General features: G+C 49.2%; 9 protein-coding genes across 9 annotated transcripts; 5 read left to right on the forward strand and 4 right to left on the reverse strand.

Annotated features, from left to right (window-relative positions):
- Positions 1-359: 359 nt before the first annotated feature.
- Positions 360-1080, forward strand: KY384_001416 (uncharacterized protein; the record flags this gene model as incomplete). The annotated part of the gene is made up of 3 exons (XM_044809946.1): positions 360-523; positions 783-906; positions 1048-1080. 3 exons carry the CDS (start codon positions 360-362, stop codon positions 1078-1080), a joined length of 321 nt encoding a protein of 106 aa, XP_044672958.1.
- Positions 1081-1235: 155 nt separating this feature from the next.
- On the reverse strand, positions 1236-2078 carry KY384_001417 (uncharacterized protein; the record flags this gene model as incomplete). The annotated part of the gene is made up of 1 exon (XM_044809947.1): positions 1236-2078. One exon carries the CDS (start codon positions 2076-2078, stop codon positions 1236-1238), a length of 843 nt encoding a protein of 280 aa, XP_044672959.1.
- Positions 2079-2086: 8 nt separating this feature from the next.
- KY384_001418 (uncharacterized protein) lies at positions 2087-2761 on the forward strand (the record flags this gene model as incomplete). Its single annotated transcript, XM_044809948.1, has 2 exons — positions 2087-2101; positions 2309-2761. The coding sequence occupies 2 exons, from the start codon at positions 2087-2089 to the stop codon at positions 2759-2761; spliced, it is 468 nt and encodes a 155-aa protein (XP_044672960.1).
- Positions 2762-3317: 556 nt separating this feature from the next.
- On the reverse strand, positions 3318-7383 carry KY384_001419 (uncharacterized protein; the record flags this gene model as incomplete). Its single annotated transcript, XM_044809949.1, has 3 exons — positions 3318-3344; positions 3403-6461; positions 6495-7383. 3 exons carry the CDS (start codon positions 7381-7383, stop codon positions 3318-3320), a joined length of 3975 nt encoding a protein of 1324 aa, XP_044672961.1.
- Positions 7384-8205: 822 nt separating this feature from the next.
- KY384_001420 (uncharacterized protein) lies at positions 8206-10146 on the reverse strand (the record flags this gene model as incomplete). Its single annotated transcript, XM_044809950.1, has 5 exons — positions 8206-8907; positions 8993-9365; positions 9396-9874; positions 9927-10027; positions 10074-10146. 5 exons carry the CDS (start codon positions 10144-10146, stop codon positions 8206-8208), a joined length of 1728 nt encoding a protein of 575 aa, XP_044672962.1.
- Positions 10147-10330: 184 nt separating this feature from the next.
- KY384_001421 (uncharacterized protein) lies at positions 10331-12276 on the forward strand (the record flags this gene model as incomplete). The annotated part of the gene is made up of 2 exons (XM_044809951.1): positions 10331-12024; positions 12078-12276. The coding sequence occupies 2 exons, from the start codon at positions 10331-10333 to the stop codon at positions 12274-12276; spliced, it is 1893 nt and encodes a 630-aa protein (XP_044672963.1).
- A 583-nt stretch (positions 12277-12859) lies between these two features.
- Positions 12860-14060, reverse strand: KY384_001422 (uncharacterized protein; the record flags this gene model as incomplete). Its single annotated transcript, XM_044809952.1, has 3 exons — positions 12860-13643; positions 13686-13960; positions 14013-14060. 3 exons carry the CDS (start codon positions 14058-14060, stop codon positions 12860-12862), a joined length of 1107 nt encoding a protein of 368 aa, XP_044672964.1.
- A 294-nt stretch (positions 14061-14354) lies between these two features.
- On the forward strand, positions 14355-15389 carry KY384_001423 (uncharacterized protein; the record flags this gene model as incomplete). The annotated part of the gene is made up of 1 exon (XM_044809953.1): positions 14355-15389. The coding sequence occupies one exon, from the start codon at positions 14355-14357 to the stop codon at positions 15387-15389; it is 1035 nt and encodes a 344-aa protein (XP_044672965.1).
- Positions 15390-15577: 188 nt separating this feature from the next.
- Positions 15578-20145, forward strand: KY384_001424 (uncharacterized protein; the record flags this gene model as incomplete). The annotated part of the gene is made up of 2 exons (XM_044809954.1): positions 15578-15882; positions 15951-20145. The coding sequence occupies 2 exons, from the start codon at positions 15578-15580 to the stop codon at positions 20143-20145; spliced, it is 4500 nt and encodes a 1499-aa protein (XP_044672966.1).
- Between the last annotated feature and the right edge of the window lie 1631 nt (positions 20146-21776).

Here is a 21776-nt window from a genome sequence, read left to right on the forward strand (position 1 = left end):
TATAGATCGTCAGGTAGTATCAGTCAAAGGTAGAATCAGAGCAGTGAATCTTATCCACCTTACGGCTCCTTGGTTGCTCGCGTGCTTCCCCACAAAAAGCGGGCAAGCCCCGCCCCTTGCCCTGAGCTGTGACATGTCTTGGCTGATGTCACATGAGAGCTCTTGGGAACTACAGCTTATAAACAGAGCTTCATTCTTCCACTCACCACCACTTCACACTTCAGAACTTCTACAGATTGACACTCAGAGTCAACATCTACCTCCCACTAACGCTTTCACCGGATTTCTGAAGGGTTTCCCCCATTTCTTCAACAAATTACCCCTCCTGCACCCAACCTCCAGACTCATCGCAGCTGAAAATGCCTCGCGGTAACGCCCCCCAATCCAAAGTACACTATGCCGGCAAGGAGGACGACTTTGTCGTTATGGTTGACGGCGCCGATGCTGTGCAGAAGTGGAAGGGTGATCGCTCTGTCCCGCTTGCTCAGGTCGTGTCTGGGTTTAAGATCTTTGTGACACATAAGTATGCTCTCCCCAAGCTTTGATCTTCTTCTGCCTTTCAATCACTTTGTGGGGCGATTCCAGATGATGCCGGGAAGGTTATAAGCGAAGGAATCGACAGGGTGGAGAGGGGGAAGGTGATGGAACCTAGACAGGGTTGAGACGGTTGATGCATGGAAAGAGTGCTTAAGATGATATGAGCAACGTAAATGTGCTACTTTACTACCAGGAACTCGCTAGGTGGTATATTATTGTGAGCTAATGACTGGGAATGTGAATAGGCACGGAGCCCAAGGTGTCCTGGACACCGCGAGCAAATCTACGCTGGAGAACGAGTTCGGGACCACTAATGAGGACGAGGTCATAACTAAGATACTGGAGGGAGGTAACATTCAGGAGACGGAGGTAAGTACTGTTTGGTGACAACGTTTATTGGCGATGCGGGACGCTAATGCTTGGGCAGTCACACGAGCGACAGGGAGGAAAGAATGATAGCAAGGGGCCGATGGTGGCTCATTGAGAGGCTGGGCAAGACTGATTGAGTAGTACAAGGAGGAACGTATGCATGAGCTAGCTTGAAACAGAGACGAGGGAAATGCATAGCATAGAAGCAAATGCCATGACGAATTTATTGCTCATTTGTCTCATGCAAGTCGAACATGCCCCCCTTCACTGCAGAGCCCTACACCATTCTCCCCCCATTCTCATCCTCCACACCCTCCCTCCCCTTTACCTTACAAAGGCAACAAATGGCAGCCCAACAGCCCCCGTCCTCCCCACCCACTTCTCGGTATCAGCTTCAACTCCACCTCCTCCCCACTACCCTCTCTCACCACCCTAACATCCACCTCCCTCCCCTGATTCCTCTGCACAACCTCCGCCACCTTCGCCAGCTTCTCATGATTCAACCAACTCACGTCCCCAATCCTCCTCACCCTATCGCCCACCTTCAACCCCGCTTGCTCCGCTGGGCCCCCTGACGCCACCAAGTTAACTTTCGCGAAAGGCGTCTCTACTAGGCCATCTTCTCTTTGCTGCACAGGCGCTTGCCGTACCTGCCGTTGTTGATGTGATGATGCTGTAGTGGTTGAAGGAGTAGTAGGGTTGGGAGAAGATGCGTATTCAGCGTGCCGTTCATGTAAGCCCTTTTCTATCCGCGACATGACGGCTTTGTAATCGTTCCGAAGACGGATTATGCGTGTGCGTGTGGTGCGGATTTGGGCGACGTCAATGTCGGAGCGGGGGAAGTCGTTGGCGTCTAGGAGAGAGGTGGTGAGATTGACGCCATGCTTGGGGGGTCTGTTAGTGGGGGTTGTGGATGGAGGTGGGAAGGTTGTGGAGGTTTGGGCGGAGATGGGGAGGGAGAAGATAGGGGCGGGGGGGAAAAGGAGGAAGGGAGGGGTTACGCTGTCGAGTACGCTCCCGAGTGCTGAGAGCTCTTCTTCCATGTTTGTCTTGAGGTCTATGAGTTCGAGGAGGGAGCGTTTGTCTGTGGAGGGGTCGAAGGTGCTGGAGGGGGTTGATGTTGGGCCTGAGGCCACTGTCGGAGCGTGGAGGTCGTCCATACGGAGACCCATACTTTCAAATGCTGAGAACTATAGTATAGGAACTTTATTGTGTGTGAAAAAGCTTTCGTTGTTGGGGCTTTGGAGGTGCCGGCTCTAGCGTGGCAGCGGTTGTGACCTCGAATCAAAGAAACTCTTCGCCATCCCCGCTCCAGAACCCGTGACATCGCTCTAGTAGCTTATTCTCAGAGTCTTGTCTAGCTTTTTCATTCCTACTTTGAGCAATATGATCCGTACTACAGTCATCCAAGCTCTCAAGCCAACCCTTCGAAATACAACTCGCAGCATCACCACCTCAGCAGCCAGGATGGCCGAGGGCGATGCAGGCGCTCCAAGAAGCGGAGGTGCCGCTCAAGGGTAAGCTCTACATCTACGACTTGGATTGTGTCGATCTTCGTCCCTCTATCACACAGCATGGCGAATTTCCTACCGTACTTGCCTTGCTTCCATTCATAGGAGAGCTAATTTGGCTCTGTAGTGATGCATTCACCAAACGTGAACAAGCAAGTGAAGACTACGAGATCAAACGACGCGAGCTGGAGAAGCTACAGGCTTTGAAGGAAAAGATTGCCGGCCATCAGAAGCACTTGGAAGAACTAGATAAGAGCGTGTATGTTGCCTCTTCTCCTTTATCGGACTTTCGAGAGTCGCTTTTGGTGACGGATAAGAACATGGTCGCTCTGACGAAGATGTAATGACTGATTTTATTGGGATCAATCCAGTGACGAGCAAATCAAGAGTGGCCAGAGCAATAAGTAATGATTTGGGACAGCAGAGCAGTACTTCATTGATCGGATCAGCATGAAGTGAGGATACCGGTCGCAGACATTGTAGTGGAACCTCTGAGGGTGATTCGCCTCTTTTTGGTGGTCACAATGTAATACGCGTACATAGCATACCAATTCAAGGTCATCAACGTAGATTTTCGAATGTACATCTGCCCTTCAAATTCAACATTCTGCTAAACGTACCTTCAATCAGTCGCCAACAAACTAAGCTCAACTACAAGAGTGCCTTGGGACCTCAGTCCATAGCAGTACAAATACACGAGTCGGGATATGCTCCTAAACGCCGTACACAAATCTAGACTAGCCCACTGGGAGTGTCATAGACTGTGCGGAACCCCCAGTCGGGAGACCACATAATGGCATTATGACCGAATATCCTTACGCCTTGCTGATTCATTTCAATATATTGTAGGAGCACCTTAACGTCAAGAACAGGCTGAAAAATTATCATGACGTATTTATGTTAGCTGCTGTGTGATCGAAGGAGTATCTATGAGATTTTAGCAAGTTTCCACTTAAGGGCTCCAAAAAGTAGATTCTCAACTTACCCTCTCCGCAATAAGGGGATCGTGGATATCCGCCGTCAGTAGTCCAGGGCTCTCTAGGGCACCAACGGGACCAGCAGCGGTGATGGCTCTTTTCGCCAGCTCGGGTCTTTTGTTGGCCTTAGCATCCTCCGTTCCATCATCCTGAACGTCAGAGACTATGTCGCCGACCTCATCCTTAGCGGATATCCTTGTCTCCTTCCCTTTCTGCAAGAGTTTGCCCCCAAGCATACCACATTTCAGAATGGTCTGCATCATTGCCGTCTGTTTGAGAGGTTTGGTCAAGTACTCGTCCATGCCATTTGATATACACTTCTCACGGTCTCCCATCATCGCATGAGCAGTCAACGCAACGATTGGAGTCCGGACAAGACCTTCGTCCCTTTCAAACTTCCGTATGAGCCTGGTGGCATCGAAACCACCTAGTATGGGCATTTGTACGTCCATAAGGATCACGTCATAGCGCTTCTTCTGGATAAGATCGACAGCTTCCTGACCATTGTTTGCAACAGTAACGCGATGATTATATTTCTCTAGGATTTTGACGGCTAGACGCTGGTTGACTTCATTGTCTTCAGCCAGCAGTATGTCGAATGATTTAGACGCATCAGCAATAGAAGTAGTTTGGCGACCTTCCAATGCCGGAATCATGCCATTAGCTAAGTCGATCGGTTTGCAAGGCGTTGTCATATAGGATGCTATACCAAGATCCAGTGTCTGCTTCATGCTTACGTGAACTATGGGCTCAAGAAGCACGATCGGAACAAAGCGTAGAGCATCATGATCGCGAAGGCTGACGGCTGTATCTACGCCATCCACAAGAATAACATCGTAAGGTAGTGACGGCTCAGATTTCGATGGTGGCGTCGTTGATTCGGGAAGAGGAACTTGGTCTTCTGAGCGGACAGTCATAGGTTCAAGCTCTAGCTGCTGGAGCATAGCAGTAATCTCCTTTGAGTACTGAGTCCGACCTTTGTCAACGAAGAGCACGACATGGCTCTTATATGCGCTAAGCTGGGACCGGACAGAAGCAGTGTCTTGTGGCCCAAGCTTCGTAATACATGTGAAGGAGAACGTGCTGCCTTCCCCAAGCTCAGAATCGACCCATAAGTCACCACCCATGAGTTGGACAAGCTTTCTTGATATTGACAAACCCAGCCCTGTACCTCCAAATTTGCGTGTGGTTGAGCCATCGGCCTGTTGGAAGGTGTCAAAGATGAGGTTCTTCTTGTCTGATTGTATGCCGATGCCTGTATCTGACACGGCAAACTCGAACGCATACTCATCCTCCTCGACAACAATTGTACGAGCAGGGCGAATTGTCAATTTCACGTGACCTTTCTCAGTAAACTTGATAGCGTTTCCAACAAGATTGAGAATGATTTGGCGGAGTCTGAATGGATCACCAATGACATAGTCTGGCAATGAACTGTCAACTTGATATTTGAGGTCCAGCCGCTTATCATTCGCACGGACTGCTAGTGTTTTCAGGGCGCTGAAGACACTACCTCGCATCGAGAAAGTGATCGATTCCATCACCATTCTATTGGCTTCAATTTTCGAGATGTCCAGAATATCGTCGATGATGGTCAACAGACTATTGGCGAGATTATGAACAATGTTCATCATTTCTCGTTGATATTGGGTCAAGTCGGTGTCCAAGGTCAATTGAGTCATGCCGATGATACCATTCATTGGTGTTCTGATCTCGTGACTCATATTTGCAAGAAACTCCGATTTGGTCTTGTTCGCCAATTCAGCAGTCTCGCGAGCCGCAGTATTTCTCTGTATACTATCACGCAGGTTGGATACCATGCGGTTGATTTTTCTTTTTAGCTCGTCCATCTCGCCTGAGGCATTAACTGAGATTAGCTTTGAGAAGTCTCCATCTGTTGCTGCGTCCGTGATTTCCCCAAACGCTCGTACTTGAGAAGTCAAGTTTTCAGCCATGGTGTTGACGTCCTCGGTAATCTCTCGCCACCGGCCTTTTGCATTTGAGACGTTAGCCTGACCACCCATCTTGCCATCGACGCCCACATCTCGGGCCACCTTTTTCAACTCTCGTGCAAACGTATCTAACTGGTCTACCATGTTGTTGATAGTATCTTTCAAGAGTGCTACTTCGCCCCCAGCTCGCACCTCGATCTTTTGGCTGAGATCTCCTTGCGCGATAGCCACAGTAACATCCGAGATATTGCGCACCTGTTGAGTAAGGTTCATGGCCATGGTATTAACGTTGACAGTAAGCTCCTGCCATTTGCCCTCTGCTCCCTCTACAGTTGCCTGGCCTCCAAGTTCGCCGTCAGTTCCGACTTCACGGGCGACACGACTGACTTCGAAAGCGAAGTTATTAAGCTTTTTCACCATGGAATTGATCGTTGTCTTCAGGTCATAGATTTCACCTTTAACATCTGCCGTCACCTCGCGACTTAGATCGCCGTTCGCAACTGCTGTAGTGACCGATGCAATCTCGCGCACTTGAGTGGTTAGATTAGATGCCATTACATTGACATTTTCAGTCAAGTCCTTCCAGGTCCCCTCGACATGTTGTACCTGAGCTTGACCACCGAGTATACCGTCTGTGCCGACCTCACGGGCAATTTTCGTGACTTCTGACGAGAACTGATTTAGCTGATTTACCATAGAATTAATAGTGTTTTTCAGTTCAAGGATCTCTCCGTCACATTCAGCCTGCACTTTCTTCGTCAAATCTCCCCGTGCCACGGCCTTCGTCACAGTAGCAATATCGCGAACTTGGGTAGTCAGTCTATTTGCCATAGTATTAACATTGGACGTTAGGTCATTCCAGGTGCCTTTGACACCTGCAATGCTGGCCTGTCCACCGAGTTTTCCCATTGTACCGACGTCATAAGCCACCTCAGTGACCTGACGGGCAAACTCCGCAAGCTGTTGAACCATGGTATTGATGGTCTGTTGAAGCTTGGCAATCTCACCACGAGCTGGTCTAGTGATTTGCTTAGTTAGATCACCTTCAGCTACAGCAGTGGTCACATCTGCGATTTCCCGGACTTGATCGGTGAGATTAGTAGCCATCATGTTCACTGGGGGGTGTTAGCGTACGAATCCTTGTATACCCGTTTGGTTCAACTTGCCATTGTAGGTGACATCCCTCCATATGCCTTGAACATGCGGGAGATTGGCCTGTCCTCCAAGCTTACCCTCTGTACCTACCTCCTTGGCTACTCTCGACACTTCATTTCCGAATGCATCTAGCTGATCAATCATAGTGTTGATAGTTCGCTTGAAAGTGACGATCTCATCGTCCATTTCTTTTGCGTGAACGCGCACTTTCTTGGAGAGATCACCAGCAGCAATGCTCGAGATGACAATACCGATCTCTTTTAACGCTCTCTGAAATGCTTCGTTTGCCTGCGCATGTTTCTTCAATTCACGCTCTAGCCGACTCAAATCCTCATTCTCGACTTTGACAAACGTGTCCTTCAAAGTATCTTCTTGCTTCTGCAGTTGCTTACTGATATCGTCGATTGTATCACTCTGGCTTCTGATCTCTTCGGCCTGTTTATCTAAATGATCTCGAATGGTCTCCATCTCTTCATCCGAGAATGTTTTGCCCGCCAGGATGTTGGTCACTCTCGCCTCTCTGACAGAAGTCGAATTCTTCCGCTCCATTGAACGAAGCTGCCCGTTGGTCTGAGGTTTCTGCAACGCATTTGTACCAAAAGGTGAGCTCGGTGGAAGCTCGCTAGGCGTGTCGGGTAGAGCTTGATTTATGGTGTTTGATTTGTCTTCAAGAAATTGCACTCTCTGAACCAGAGCCGATAATTCCACTTCAAGGCTTCGCTTAGTGGCATTATTGGGTCCTGGTAGCGATATCGGACCATTCAGTATCGGCTTCGAAGGCGCTTTGTTGTGATTTGAGGGGTTGAATTGAGGGGTGACTTTGCGCCCAAGATCACGGACGATGGCAGTGACCGCAGTAATTGTTCCGTCCTTATCCATCATGTATACTTGGTGTACATGAAAGTCCGAGCGAGTTCTGTCGCCACACAGCTTGCTTGTTGTTTTGCGCGCTCAATCTGAGGTCGTAGCGCCAATCTTCGGGGTGGTTAAATGTTCAAGGTAGTGAGTGGCGATGACTCCACCTAAATGGCTGGCCTGATATGAGGATTCACGATTCAGCCTATGAGAGCAGAGTAATCAAGGTAGACGACCTCAGAAAACGGGTGATGGGTGAGATCGGGGACTCGGATTCATAGTAGCTCGGTGAGGAGGATGGCATTGACAAGGCGCTGGTTGTGAGATGTCGTCTGCTATAAAGGCACAGGTATGAAGTGACAGCAGAAGAGATGGATGACTGGTCATCAAGGCGCCCTACTTTGCCTTCCTGCGCACCTATGGGTTGGAGTGAGGATTGCAGTAGGAAATCCAGTGGGGTTCAAGCCCCTGGGTCTCATCTACGATAGAAGGGATTTATGACGCTCTGCCGCCTTGCCTCCGGCATCAGCGGCAGCAACCGTGCTGGGAAATTCAATCTAAGCGTATCTTACTCCTATAATAATACAAGCACACCGATACGCGAACCAATCTATACTCGACTCACACCATGCATCTTCTCGAATACTTTCAATTCCAGCAGCGCTACCAAACTTGGCCGAACCCGAAGACAAAAAGGTGGTGGATGTCAGTCGCCACTGTAGGAGCAAATGCCGAAAGGGGCTCTTAAAGATCCGCTAGCAGGGCCGTCTTCTTAGCGCGTCGGTTAATGAAATTGACACCGCTCACCATCCATGGTCATGGCTCATGAAGAATTCACACCTTCTACTACTATTTACGAACTCGTCTGGCATGTTTCACTAGGTTTTCTATCACGCCCTCAAATGCTTCCTTATCCCCCAAGGCGCTGTCCCTTCGCTTGAGCCAATACTCCAGTACTTCACTTGCTTTAGCTGTTACTTCGTCGAGCCTTTTCTTGTGTGTAAGGAGCTCCTCATCAGTCATATTGGATAAGGCAGCTTCAGTAGTAGCGCAGAGCATCTTGGCTGCTTGCAAGTCTAGCTCGGGTGGGGGAATTGGCCCTTTTCTTCGCTTACTCTTGCCCGAGGTGCCTGCCTTGTCGATTGACGTGGACGACGCATTATCTTGCTTTAGACGTACTCGGGATCCTGTTCGCTGACCTCGTGCCGGTGATGATGAGCCACTGCGGGCATGTATCGATGGCAAGACGAGCTTTTTCTGCTTGGAGGCTGGTAGAATCTCATCTAGGTCTACCGGAACCCCTAACGACACAAGGAACAGGCGACGTATTCGGGAGCGCACCCAATTGGGTGGTTGAAGAGGTGGCGGTGCGACCAGTTGGGACCAAAGCGAGTGGCTTCGTTCCGTAAGGAAAATGGAGTTCGTGCTAGGGAGCGGCGCTGGGGGGTCTGGGTAAGGCTCTTTTGTTGCTGGGAATATCTCGTCAAGATATGGTTTGATTGCGCCTTTAATGTCGTCAAAGGTATCGATATCGCTAAAGTCGAGTAACGACTGGGCGGAAATGTCAGCAAAAATGACTATCTGATTTGGCAGTGAATGGCTTGATCCAGCGCACTGCTACTGAGACAGCACTCACAAATGGGACGTTTGGGAGTGGTAATGACTGTGTCTGATGAGCTTGTGCATCTTTTCTAGGTGTTGTGGAGCTAGGTATAGAAGACTGCTGAGTCCCCTGATCGAAATCCCCAAAATCTTCGTCTTCATCTCCCGCCTCGAAATCGTCAAAGTCGTCACCAAACCCTTCTTCTGATTCCTCATTGTCTTGTTCATCACTTGTCATAGTCATTTCACCTGCATGTGACCCACCGACATCAGTGCTTTCAGTTTCGGATTCGGAGCCCATCGGGCCAAAGCCTCCGTCGGCTGCAATAGACGAAAGTTCGGTGCCATCGTGTCTACCCCGGCTTACGCTAGCTATTTTGAATCTTTGTTTACTTAGTTTGGCTCTCCTAAAGCTCGTTTCGCAAGAGATTTCTTACTCACTGTGGACATCGCCTTTCTTTTCTACTATGTCCGGTTTTGCATCTCCTTGCCTAATGCTGTGGGCTTCTGTTCCTGGAACTTCTCCATGCGATGGCTTAGAGTCTACCTTAGTAATCACCGTGGTGGGTATTGGAACATCAGCAGTCTTGGGCCCTGGGAGGTCTTCTTTTGTTCTGTCATCGCCTCCCTGTGAAGCCGGCCTTATCACATCAGGCACTGCGTCTGCCTTACGCTTAGAATGTGCCGCAGTTCCAGGAACATCACCGTGACTTGGAGATAGTGGGTCGATTTTCTCAACTATAGTCTTAGGTATTTGGCCTCGAGCAGGACCTGCCGGCTGAGAGACTTCACTAGTTCCTCTAGACCTGCTTCGCCCTTCAGGCACTACTTCGACAGTATCTGGGACCGCATCTTGTTCTCTGAGCTTATAGGCTGCTGTTCCAGGGACTTCGCCGTAGCTTTCTCTGTCATCAACCTGTGTAGCCGTTAGCCTGTAAAATCTGGGATTCGTCAATGTAGGCTTGGACCTTCTCCACTCTCGTAGCCGGGATTGGTGAGCCAGGGGTAGAATGAGAGGCTCTATCTTCCTGAGCATCGGCGAAAACATCAGTCTCAGCTTCCGAAGAATCTAGACAAAATGAGCTTCCTGAATGTCCCCACTAGGTGCTATTCACCTAGCTCATGGGCTCCAGGATCTTCAAGCTCGATACTCTTGCGAGGGGGCTCTAACGTAGGTGAGTGCGACATGCTACTCGACGATGTTTATTTAGAGGGACGTTAAAGCGACTCATAAAGAGCCTTCAAATCCACGCAGCAGGGTTTACACGCTAGCGGCTTGGCAACATCGCGTCTGTATAGAACAATTATTGAGAAGAACTTCGTGGTCATCTAACGACAGACACGAAACAGACTCCGCCCTGCTACTCTCGCAATGGCGAGCCAAAATAAAACCCCTTTTGGCCAATCCTCTGGAACATCTGGAGCCTCCCTTTTCGGCCAAACATCCACGACATCTCAACCCTCAGCTGGCGGTATCTTCGGATCCGCGACGAACTCTTCAGGTTCGGGTGGTGCGTTTGGGAGCACAAATACGACTAGCACTGGGGGATCTGGACTCTTTGGTAGTACACCTACGACCAGCGGTGGCGGACCCGGTTTGTTTGGGAGTACGCCTACTTCGGGTGCTCCTGGAACTGGGTTATTCGGTGCTGCAACCGGCTCCAAGAACTCGTTCGGAGGAGGAGGGGGGAGCGTGCTGGATGCCGCTGCCAAGACATCATTCACTGGCTTCAGCTCTGACAACTTATCCAATCGTAACGCGACAGGAACGTCCAATACTACTCCTGCTGTCTCAACGCAGACAACTGCAGCGGGAGCTACGACGACGTCTTCAGCGCCTCCCTTCAGCTGGACCACGCCTAGCAAGACCTCAGAACCATCCAACGATCAGAATCAGACTCCGAAGCCGACCTTTGGAGGTATAGGTAGTTCACTGTCCAATCAAGCAACAACTAATGTAGCGACCACAACACCCACGAGTAAACCAACTACCTCAATCTTTGGCAATTCTACAACACCTGCCGGCCTACCCCCTACGGCTAATGTTGGTTTTGGTTCCTCAGCGCCCAACCTTTTCTCTCCTCAGAATCAGAACAAACCAACATTGTTCGGTAATGTATCGAAACCTGCGAATAACGCTGGGATCAATTCTACTACTGCCGCGCCAAGTCCCTTCGACACAAGTAACCAACAGCGTCCTCAACAAAACAATGACCTTTTCAGCGGGGCGAAAAAACCACAAGAGACTTCTTCTAATCAGAAAGCTACTCTTGTTCCGCTTGGCGGACAATCACAACTTTCGCCTGCGCAAACAAATGCGCCGTCAATTGGAGGCACTTCCGCCGCACCAGGTTTCAGTTTCTTGAAACCCTCAGTGCCTGTCTCTTCTGCTGCTTCAGTATCTTCTTCAGGACTCACTTCAAGTGCTCCTGCCTTTTTCCCTCCAATTTCAACTTCGTCTACCACAGCAAGTAGCGCCCCTTCAAGTAATCCTTTCCCAGCGGCAAAGCCACAGGATACCACTGGCTCTACCCCTGGACCCTTCACCTCCAATGCCACTACGGCTGGCAATGCATTTCCAAGCCTCGGCAAGCCTTCAAGCCTAGCATCGGCTCCACCACTAGGTTCCTCGCAGCCATTAGTTCAAACCGCATCCAAGTCAGCCACCAGTGATGCTCTCCCATCAACAAATCTATCAGCGTCGACATCAGGCCCACTTCCGCCCGCTCAATCCCGGCTCAAGAACAAATCGATGGATGAAATCATCAATAAATGGGCTACGGATCTTTCAAAATACCAGAAAGAATTTCAGACACAAGCCGAAAAGGTCGCTAGGTGGGACCGTATGCTAGTTGAGAACTCGGAAAAGATCCAAAAGTTATATGGGCAAACGTTGGAAGCAGAGAGGGCAACAACGGAGGTTGAGAGGCAGCTGAGCGCTGTAGAAAACGACCAGACAGAGCTCGAGTCATGGCTAAATCATTACGAAAAAGAGGTAGATTTGATGATCAAGCAGCAGGGAGAGGGCGAAGCCACCACAGGACCTGACGCTGAGAGGCAGCGGACGTGAGTGGAGATACTTCGCGTGTAGGTTTGATCTAGACTAATCTGGTCCACAGATACCAACTAGCAGGCCGGCTATCAGAGAGACTGGATGAAATGAATAAGGATTTGACGAGTATGATCGATGAGATCAATGATGCGTCTTCAAGTCTGAGCAGAACAGGCAAGAAGGATGATCCTGTACGTCTCCCATCCCGTCCCAACTCCCGCATATGGGCACCCTACTATGCGACTTTGACTTACACTGCGCTTTAGTTGTCACAAGTGGTCCGTGTCCTTAATGGTCACCTGACTCAATTACAACAAATAGACCAAGGCGCTTCAGCGCTGACTCAAAAGGTTCACGAAGCTCAGAGAGCATCGCGGACAGTTTCTGTAAATGGTGGAAGTCGCTCGGGAATAGGGAGGCCGAATAGCGAGGCAGCAGATGGGTTTTGGCGGAGCTATATGGGTAGAAGGTGAAAGAGTGTTCGAGTGCGGCTGCGGAGCCGGCGTAGGCCAAACCATGCTCAAAAATGTACAATATAAATGCTTTGGGATACGATGATAAAGCGACTGACCGAGGCGACATGCTGTAAGATTGCTGGGCCTTAGACGATACAAAACATTTCAAAGTCAGCTTGCATCCCGACTACAAAGAATTTTCTCAAACATTCATGCCTCGTAGAAAACCGCTACCATTGTGCAGATTTTCGTCTCAGAACCAAAGCCTTCATATAATATCTAATCTATAGATCCCATCAGATACATCACGTGGCGTCATACCCTTTACTCTCCAATCTATCTAAGATTCACTTCGAGATTTAGATCTAAATATAGAGGAAATTGGGAATGACGTTTATTTCAGTCTTGAACCAACCGGTGTACCAACTCGCCTTCTGGCAAGTGCTTTTCCAACCGCGTCCCTCACCTCTGGATCCGCTCTAATGGTATTGTTGACAAGCCAGTCCTTGATGCGCCCTTTCAGCTCCTTCGTCCCTTGCTCATCCCCCACAAAGGGCGCCATATCCATGCCCAGCAGTCGTCCAGTCTCCACCTCCGCTCCTTTCGCAATAGTCTCCAGACGTGCCAATTGCTGCAGGTCCAGGACTGGCGCACCATTGCTCATGGTCTGGGTCTTCGGCTGTTCGTATAGGTTGCTCAGCTGGGAGAAAGCAATAAAAAGGGTGACTGTTGCTTTCCGTGCCAGAGAAAGGAGTTGGTAAGGAAGCAAGGGCGGGTGAGTCGTCACATTCTCAAGAACAGGATTCAAAATCTTCGTCAATATAGGAGTTCGATAGGGTCGAGTTATGGTGTGGAATTCTAACGTGATGACTGCAATTAGACAAAAGTAGCGCCAGAAACGCCCAGCTTGGAGATAGCTTGTGAAGCTGATGAGGACGAGGAAGACAAGGCTGGCTAGATACAACGGGAGTTGAGTGACTTGTACGCCACGGAGGATGTAATCGCGCATGCTAGAGCAGTGTTGCCATTGTAGGGTGTCCGCGCCAAAACGTTCGTAGGCGAAGCGTTTAATTGGGTCGGAGAGGGTATCTTGGGCTTGTTTGAGGGTGACGAAATGAATTTCTGCGGCGGCGCGGGCAGAAGGATCTTCAACTTTGTCAGGATGATAGACCGCGGCTCTACCATATCAACCGTTAGTATGCCTTGCGCAGACCACAGACGGGTCGTGTGAAGGGAGGCGGTACAATTTGCGAAATTTGGATTTTATTTGCTTCTCGTCTGCGTCTAGTGATACCCGAAGATCTTGATAGAAGTCTCCCTCTTGTCTCAAAGCGTAGTCCGCTTCATATATAGTATACAAAAGGTAGATGACTATGACGGTCATCTGTATCCGTCGTCGATGTCTTTGGTATCTAGGTGTACCCGGTTGCGGCTTTGGATCGCCAGCTCGAATGGTAATGCCATAGTAAAATGACTGTATCCAACCTGAAACAAGCTGGTTCGAGGAATTAATTTCCAGAGTTCCACGATTGATAAAGGGTACATACTCCCGGGAGGAACGTCCAGCCTGCGTATGAGATCAGATTACTGGCCATGTTGTCGCGCCGTCTTCCATCTCATTCAATATTCCAGCAATGTAATTGTGATCGCTGTACGATGCTGTCCCAACTCGCTGTCCTCTGTGGGATGCGGATGGTTGGCTGTCCCTGAAACCACAAGCCACATTCTTATCTTATCGCACCCTTGTGAGCCTTATTTCGAGTAGTTCGAGCTAGTGACGTTGATTTGCATGGACTAGTGGATTTTCCCTGAAGGAAAACCACCTTCGCTGTGATAGATTGGGCTATTTTGCCCTCCTAATTGGTATAATCAACGGACAATCTATCTTCATGTTAATGAACACGGAGGAGGCAGACTCGGAGCTACCGAAACAAAAGAAACATAAAAAGCATAAGGATAAATCTTCGCGACACTCCGAGAAGAAGCGCAAGCACGAGGAGGTTGACCAAATCGAACATTCGTCTCCGGTCAAGAAGCATGGACATCGGCACCAGAAAAGGGAATCCTCAGAAAACGATCAGACACTGACCGCCGACAAGCCCGATCACTCCCCATTCCATCATGAAACATCCTCGCTTTACGTTCCGTTAGCACCCATCGCACAGAGTCATCCAATTCAAGGATTGTGTGCTGAACATCTCTCGCCGCATATCCTTACCTACTTTGCGCCCTTCCACGGCACAATCATTTCCTACAGCAACGCGCGCATCTCATCCGCGCCAGAAGAAGCTTTGTCTTCCGGCGAAGGGAGAAAGGTCTACTCGCAAGCAATCAATGAATATGCAGCGACTCACGTGTGGCTTACGGCAGATTTTCTTATTTTTAAACCATCGAAGGGGGACATTATCGAAGGCTATATCAATCTACAAAACGAGAGCCAGATTGGGCTCCTGTGTTGGAACTTCTTCTCCGCCAGCATCGACCGCAAAAGACTGCCAAAGCAGTGGAAATGGGTACCTGGAAGCATGACTGCTGGAAAGCGAAAAAGAAAGTTGAAACGACCATCATCTGACAGGGAAATGGACATCGACGAATCCTCACAAAGTCAATCGCACAACAAAGTACCTAAAAGTCCTGAGAGCATAGAAGGCTACTTTACGGATGGCAATGGTGAGAAAATCCAAAGACTTGTACAGTTCCGAGTGAACGATGTGGAGACTTCAGCAGGCGTATCCAGGGAAGTTGGTCTGATAAGTGTAAAAGGAACGATGTTGAGCGATGAAGACGAAGCGGAACTTTTACACAATGAGAGAATCGAGACCCTGGGAGGAGTAAATAGAGGGATGGATGCTGGTAATCAACCTGCGGCTGGAAGGGTCTCAAATGCACACGATGATATGATAGACGTTGATTCACCGTCATAATGTGTCAATCATACGCTAGAACCAGTATCTTTGCTCCTTTGCCAGCACCAAGTTGCTAGAGTAGTAGGATGCCGCCTTGGCCGCTTAGAGTAGGACTGTGGGGGTGTGTCGGGAGCTTAAGCGAGCGCCTTAAAACTAGTTCTAGGGATCCTCCGTGAGCGATTCCCTAGTGGAACGCGTTCCTCGAGATGATCAACAAAGATGTTGACCCACTGCATGTGCCAAGCAGAGTTGCAATAAAGATTAGCATGAGGCTCAGGCTGACTATCTGGAGGCACGGCCTACCACCAGCCTCTATTCTATGGAGCTTAGCGCCTCCTCTTGTGACAGGTGCAAGCTACACAATATCGCAGCTACTAGAGCAAGTGAACGAGTCAATACCTTTAGAAGCTGGTGACTGGGGCCTCGAAGACTATACAGTGGAGGTCGAAGGATTTGAATGCCTTCATTATGCTGACGTCTCGCACCTACTCAAAGACGACGATAACGTACAGTAAGTGGTTTGGATGATTTTTTCTCCCTCCCAGTTCCGCTCACGCCTCAAGGCTAACGCTGTGATAGCATTCGGCCACTGCAAACTACGGATCTAAGGGTGAGGAAAGTCTCTGGGCGTCATCAAATCACAGAAGACGGCAAGCATTTGATTGACGGCGTGCCTTTTGGGCGACCGCTGCTTCGTCGGCCTAATCGACCCACTATACACATACCTCCAAGAAAACGAAGGCGATTAGTCCACGAAGAAAACACGCTAGATGCGACAGACGGCCAAACAAGCAGTCAGCAACTCCTCATCCAATCAGGCCTAGAGAACGGAGATAACAAAGATGGAGATGCAGATGAAGACGAGGAGGACTTCCCATCGCAGGATGAGGAGGGTCTAGATGATGAGTTGCAGCATCTACGTGCTGACAGTACAGAATGTGGTTTGGCTGCAGATCTTGTAGACAGTCGGTCACTATCGCGAAGGCGAACAAGATCAGCCACCCTACTAGATGGGCTTGGACTATTGCCCCTAGCGGACGCAGATGGCACATCGTTCTCTAGACTTTACCACAATCCCTTACTAGACAAGTACGAAAAATCTAGCGCAAGCAACCGCCCTTCAAATCTACAAGTCCGAAAGCGGGGTCACTCGAAAGACACCCAATTCTCCAGGGGGGCTATGAGAGGCAACTCGCAAGATTCGTCGGCATCAGTATCACCAGAAGCTATACGAAGACGTGAGTCGCTAGGCAGCAGTAAAAGCGTGAGATTCGACGACGGCGGTGGAGAGACGCCTGCTACGGAGCGATTAGATGAAAACTCGGATGATGAAAATGATAGCGATTTCAGTCCTGACCAATCCAACAAATCCATAGACGAATCTGACAAAGAGAATGCACCTCCACACTTGGAGAGCGAAAAAGTGGGAGACAAAGCTCTCGACCCGCCAAATATAAGCTCTTCAGGCTCCTCAGATGTCCATCCCTCTGACAGTGATTACACCTCTTCGTCTGGCACATCCTCTGATGACGAGAGTACAGACTCAGAACAGAATGAGCTGTGTCATGGTATTCCAGAGAGTCAGGGAGCGTTCTCTGACTCTCCATCATCATCAGAACCGGCTTCGGATTCGGAGAGCGACAACTCATCTAAGCATGACCTACGGATTGATGAGTCAGATGCCGACTCCACGTCGACCTCATCATCTAGCGATACCGGTTCAAATTGTAGCCCGCACAAAGATAGAACCGAGGAGGAAATTTCTCCTAATACTTCTTTTGACGAAGTTCAAAGCACTAGGCTTGAAAGGAGCCCGCAGCCCGAAGTTCTTCCATATACAGGCAAGAAAACTACGCAAAACAGGAATTGGAGGCGTCAAAGGGGAGCGTTGAGGAAGAAACTAATTTCGCAAGGGGTTCTCCCTACAGACGCAACCCTTCAGCAGGTGGAGCAATGGAAAAGGTCGCAGGATGCTAATCCCACGCAAAAGCGATCGGATGATGTACAGCGAGACGATTTGGACATTGAGGCAAAGCGAAAGGCTTTACTGAAATCAATTGAGTCTGACGACGGGGAAGCAGATGGCGACCAGAAACGTGGACATACTGCGTCGGTATTGCCAGAAGACGAATCATTCACACTGCTTGGCGATGACATGCAATCTGCAGGTAAACTTGAGACCACTGTTGGACAGTCCAATACTTCACATCAGGTTAAGCAATCAACTGACCCAGCTATCGTGCAAGTACCAGATTCGCTTAAGGACGCAAGAGAATCAAGTCATAGTGATCAGCAAAATGTCCCCCCAAAGCCTGAAGACCAAGTGGGTACCTCGGCGTCTCCTCCGGAAGCCAGTCGTGTTGTTGACTCTGCAAATGCGACGAATCAATCTGCTCAGAGCCCCAAGGCGCGACGATCGAAGCTCGACTTAGCAAGTTCAAGGCGCTTTCTTTTTGGCTCTCTGGGTGTCAGAGCTCCGAGAAACCGGAAAGAAGAATCAGATGTAGAGGCTAAATTGATGAGTGGTGTCAAATACAATGCACCAGCAGGCAATAGGACTCAATCTGAACAAACAGGTCTTACGACATCAGACGTCCAAGATGAAAGTTGGAGGGATAAAATCGAGCTGCGGGCTGTCGAATGCTGCTACGATGGTATTGAGCTTAGTACGCCGCCGTTTCCATTCGTACAGCGCTGGGACCCTCAGCAACAGCGCAATTATGGAATGGCAAGCTCTAAGAGAAAAGCGAAAAAACGAAAGCGCAATAACGACAACTATTACGAGAATCACTACGATGATAGCTATAATGAATATGCGGACACCAAGTCACCTAGACGACAGGATTTCGAACCAGCGACGACTGAACCACAATTCGAAGACGGAGATCAAGAAGAATTCCACGCAGAGGGTAGTCTAGCAAACAACGGTCAAGATGCCCAAGCTGCAAATGAACAGCTTCTACGAGAATCTCTGGATAGCTTCGAAACATCTTCGGGAGAACCAAATGAGTCAGACCTTCCCTCGCTACCTAGTGACCTATCGAGTTATCAGACATTGACAAAAGAAGCCTGTAAGTTTGGTAACATCATTGCTTTCAAGAAGCTTGAAATGAGCCTTGAGAATGGCTGGCAGCCCAAAATATCGGACCACCGTGTGGCTAAGATCGAAAAATTGCACGAAGACGGCATGGTCGAATTACGGTGGGCTACGCGCGATTTATCGAAGCAGAGCAGGCGCTACAATAACGAGACAGGTGAGAGAATCTATGGCAGATTTGAAATGCCCGGTTATGATGACGAGTACGAGCATGTTGACCCTTCAAAAGACTGCATTGATTTTGCTGAAATGATTGAGCCTCTGCTCATTAAAGCTGCTAAGGTAGATCAAAGTGCCCAAGCCAGAGAGGATACGGTACCTGAGAGTCTCCAACTCAGCTCGCATGAAGTAGATGAAGTGGATGCTTACGAAAACACTCCGAAAGCAGCAAGTTCACAACAGAGCCAAAACTCAAAAGGATCTTCTCCATTTCCCAGTCACTCTGATGAGATCCTGAAGGAGCCAGTCGGTCATGACCTGGACTTAATCGAGAGTGGAGAAAACGGCAATACTCCGTCACGCAGAGATAGCGAACAAAGTCTTCTGGCAAAGCCAGTTGACAACTCTTTGTCTTCGATTTCTCCTCAGCCACTGCGAGCCACCCAACTGATTCGCGAGGCAATTTCGAGGGCGCACGTCGCAGATGCAGATTCTCCAACAGAGGTGCCAAGCACACAGACGCGCAATGATATCTCCAAAATGTTCAGAGATGCACACTGGCGTTCAAGCATTGGTTCCGACATTCAAAGGCCACTTGACTTACCGCAAAACCCGTCTATTGTTGCTGAAGATCAAGGTTATGAAAAATCTATGGACGTCGATCAGTCGCCTAATCTTCCAAAATCTTCGCATTCTAGTGTTCAAGACAATGATATGCGCTCTTCAGTCACGCCGGCGACAGAGGAGTCCATTCTCGTAGAGACTAGTATTTTACTGAGCTCATCGATTGAGAAGCGTGCAAACGAAAATGACACGACAGTAGATCTTAAAACTGACGACAGCGTTGGCTACCCAGCTTTGCCACACCCCGACGAGGAGAGCGAGCTGCTTGCGAGTGACAGACAGCATAGGTCCGTTTCATTTGTGGACACCAATTCCCAAAGATCGCCATCCATGATTTCTCCACCTTCGTTGCGCGGACGAGCAAAGCAGACGAGTCCAAGCCCGATGCAATCCCAGAAACCACTGTTTCAGAAATCTCATATCAACGGAGCGTTTGATGGCACTGCAGAATCATCATCGGACGAATTGCCAACCCTGTTCTCTCAGAAATTTGAAGATCGCCTGTCTCAAGGTCCTTTTTTCAAGCCTGAGTCGCCTGAGGACAATCGGTCCTCATCCGCCCTGAAACGTATTCCAAAAGCTAAGAGCCGAAAGACTGGCGTAGCTGGCTCCTCCCAGCGACTTGAGAAGACTAAAAGGACGTCCGAGTCCCAATCAAACGCTGACAGCAGTTTTGGATGCCTTCGACAGTCTCGGATACCAGAATCTTCGCAGGTTGTTGATTTGACAATCTCAAGTGATCCAATGGAGCAAATAGAGGACATGATGGAGCAGAATGACGTCAGCCACAAGCCCAGCAGTAGCATGCCGACTGGCTCCGGTTGGGTGGAAAAGAGGAAAAAGAACAGGGCTTTGCAAAAGGTGGGGACAGAGAGGAGGAAGTCTAAGGTTTGAGTGTGCAGTGATAAAGGTATGAGCGTTGATTTGCTTGAGAATCGTTGGCTATTGCAGGCTTGTTGTGGTCTGATGTTGAGCAAGAGGATGGAGTCATTAAGGCTCTTTCAACTAGTGATACCCTGTTGTCCTAGATGGTATGGAGCAGATGGATTTAAGCTTCATGTATACGAAGATACTTCAAAGGACTGCATTACCGCCGCTGGGTCACTCACTTCTTGTTTCGTTACGGAATTCGGCTTTACTACTATAGGGAATTCTTCGCGAGGTTACAGCTTCGTAACCATTCAAAAAGTCGAAATCTAACCCCAGAAGTAAGCCCCAGCAAGCTTTCTTCACGGGTCTATCTTGTGTTCCACAGGCCTAGGCAGCTTTACATGCCATAATACCAGTATCGAGCATCGACATTGCTATTGGCGGACCTTAGCACGGCGATGTGGTACAACGCAGGAGAGCGATATTGTTCGTATTTCCAAGTATTGTGCGCAGACTACAGGGGCCAGGCCGTTACTACGGTCTTCATTCAAAGCTGCAACGGTGACAGTCAGGATACTTGCACTTGTGGAAAGGCTGTCCATGCTCCTAACGCCAGTTCTCATCCTATGTCGTAGTCTGGCTGTGCCTTCAACGTGCTCGAACTCTACATGCAGCTACTACGAGTCACAAGCTTCAAACAGAGATCTGAGTCGAGGGGCGAAATGTCCTTCCTCTCCCCATCAACAGAAGTAATGTGGCCACGGAATTTGTGACGCCGATCATAACGACCATGCCAGAATACATCCGCTTGTGTTGCGTCAGATGAGCATGCAAAGGTGAAATCGGGTTGAGTTTCAAGACAGATTGTCCAACACGAGGCTTGACTAGCGCCTGACAAGAGATCTTCTTTGATGCGTACAACCATGATAACAGGTCTTGTCACACCCCAATTCCCTTTTCAAATCCTTAAAGAGCTCTTCTCAACTCAACATCTAATCTTTATCTATATCTCACAAAACACACACACACACACACACAAACACGAACAGGACCACGCACCTGCAAAACGATATCACAATTTCATCACTATAACCTACATTTCCCAAATGTGCTATCATATCACAGGCTATTGCAAAACCTGTAAATTCTTCTACAACGCAGACTTCTGCGGATGCGAGCCGAAGCTCAGAAGCTCCACTAGATGCGAGGGAGCTCCGGCATCACTTGAGCTCAATGGAAGTCAATGCCCACGATGCAATATCTTCGGCTCAGGCTACTCATATATCAAAGGACGGGACATGTTCTGGCAGAAGCAACTTGCTGATGTGGCCCGCGCCTCCGGCACAAAGGCCAACATTGTCGCCACGATCGGAGAGGGTTTGGGAATAATCGAAAGTTTGGCCAAGGATCCGCAATGGTATCGAAAGGAAAAAGTCTCCTCTGAACTTATTGATCGAGAAGAATTCCTAACCAACCGGCTCCATGACTTGTGGAATGTATGGGTGCTGGAAAAGTCTCGGTTGATGGTCGAGGCAGCGCAGGCATCTTCTTGTGAGGCTCAGGGAGAACTTGGATCGACCAATGACAGTGCTGCAATTTTGACGGGCAATTCGGGGAAAGCTTCAAAGAAAGGACTTCAGGCTTCCGTGGAAGAC

This window comes from Bacidia gigantensis (assembly GCF_019456465.1).
Source record: "Bacidia gigantensis strain McMullin 20006 chromosome Unknown contig_132, whole genome shotgun sequence".
Taxonomy (NCBI): domain Eukaryota; kingdom Fungi; phylum Ascomycota; class Lecanoromycetes; order Lecanorales; family Ramalinaceae; genus Bacidia; species Bacidia gigantensis.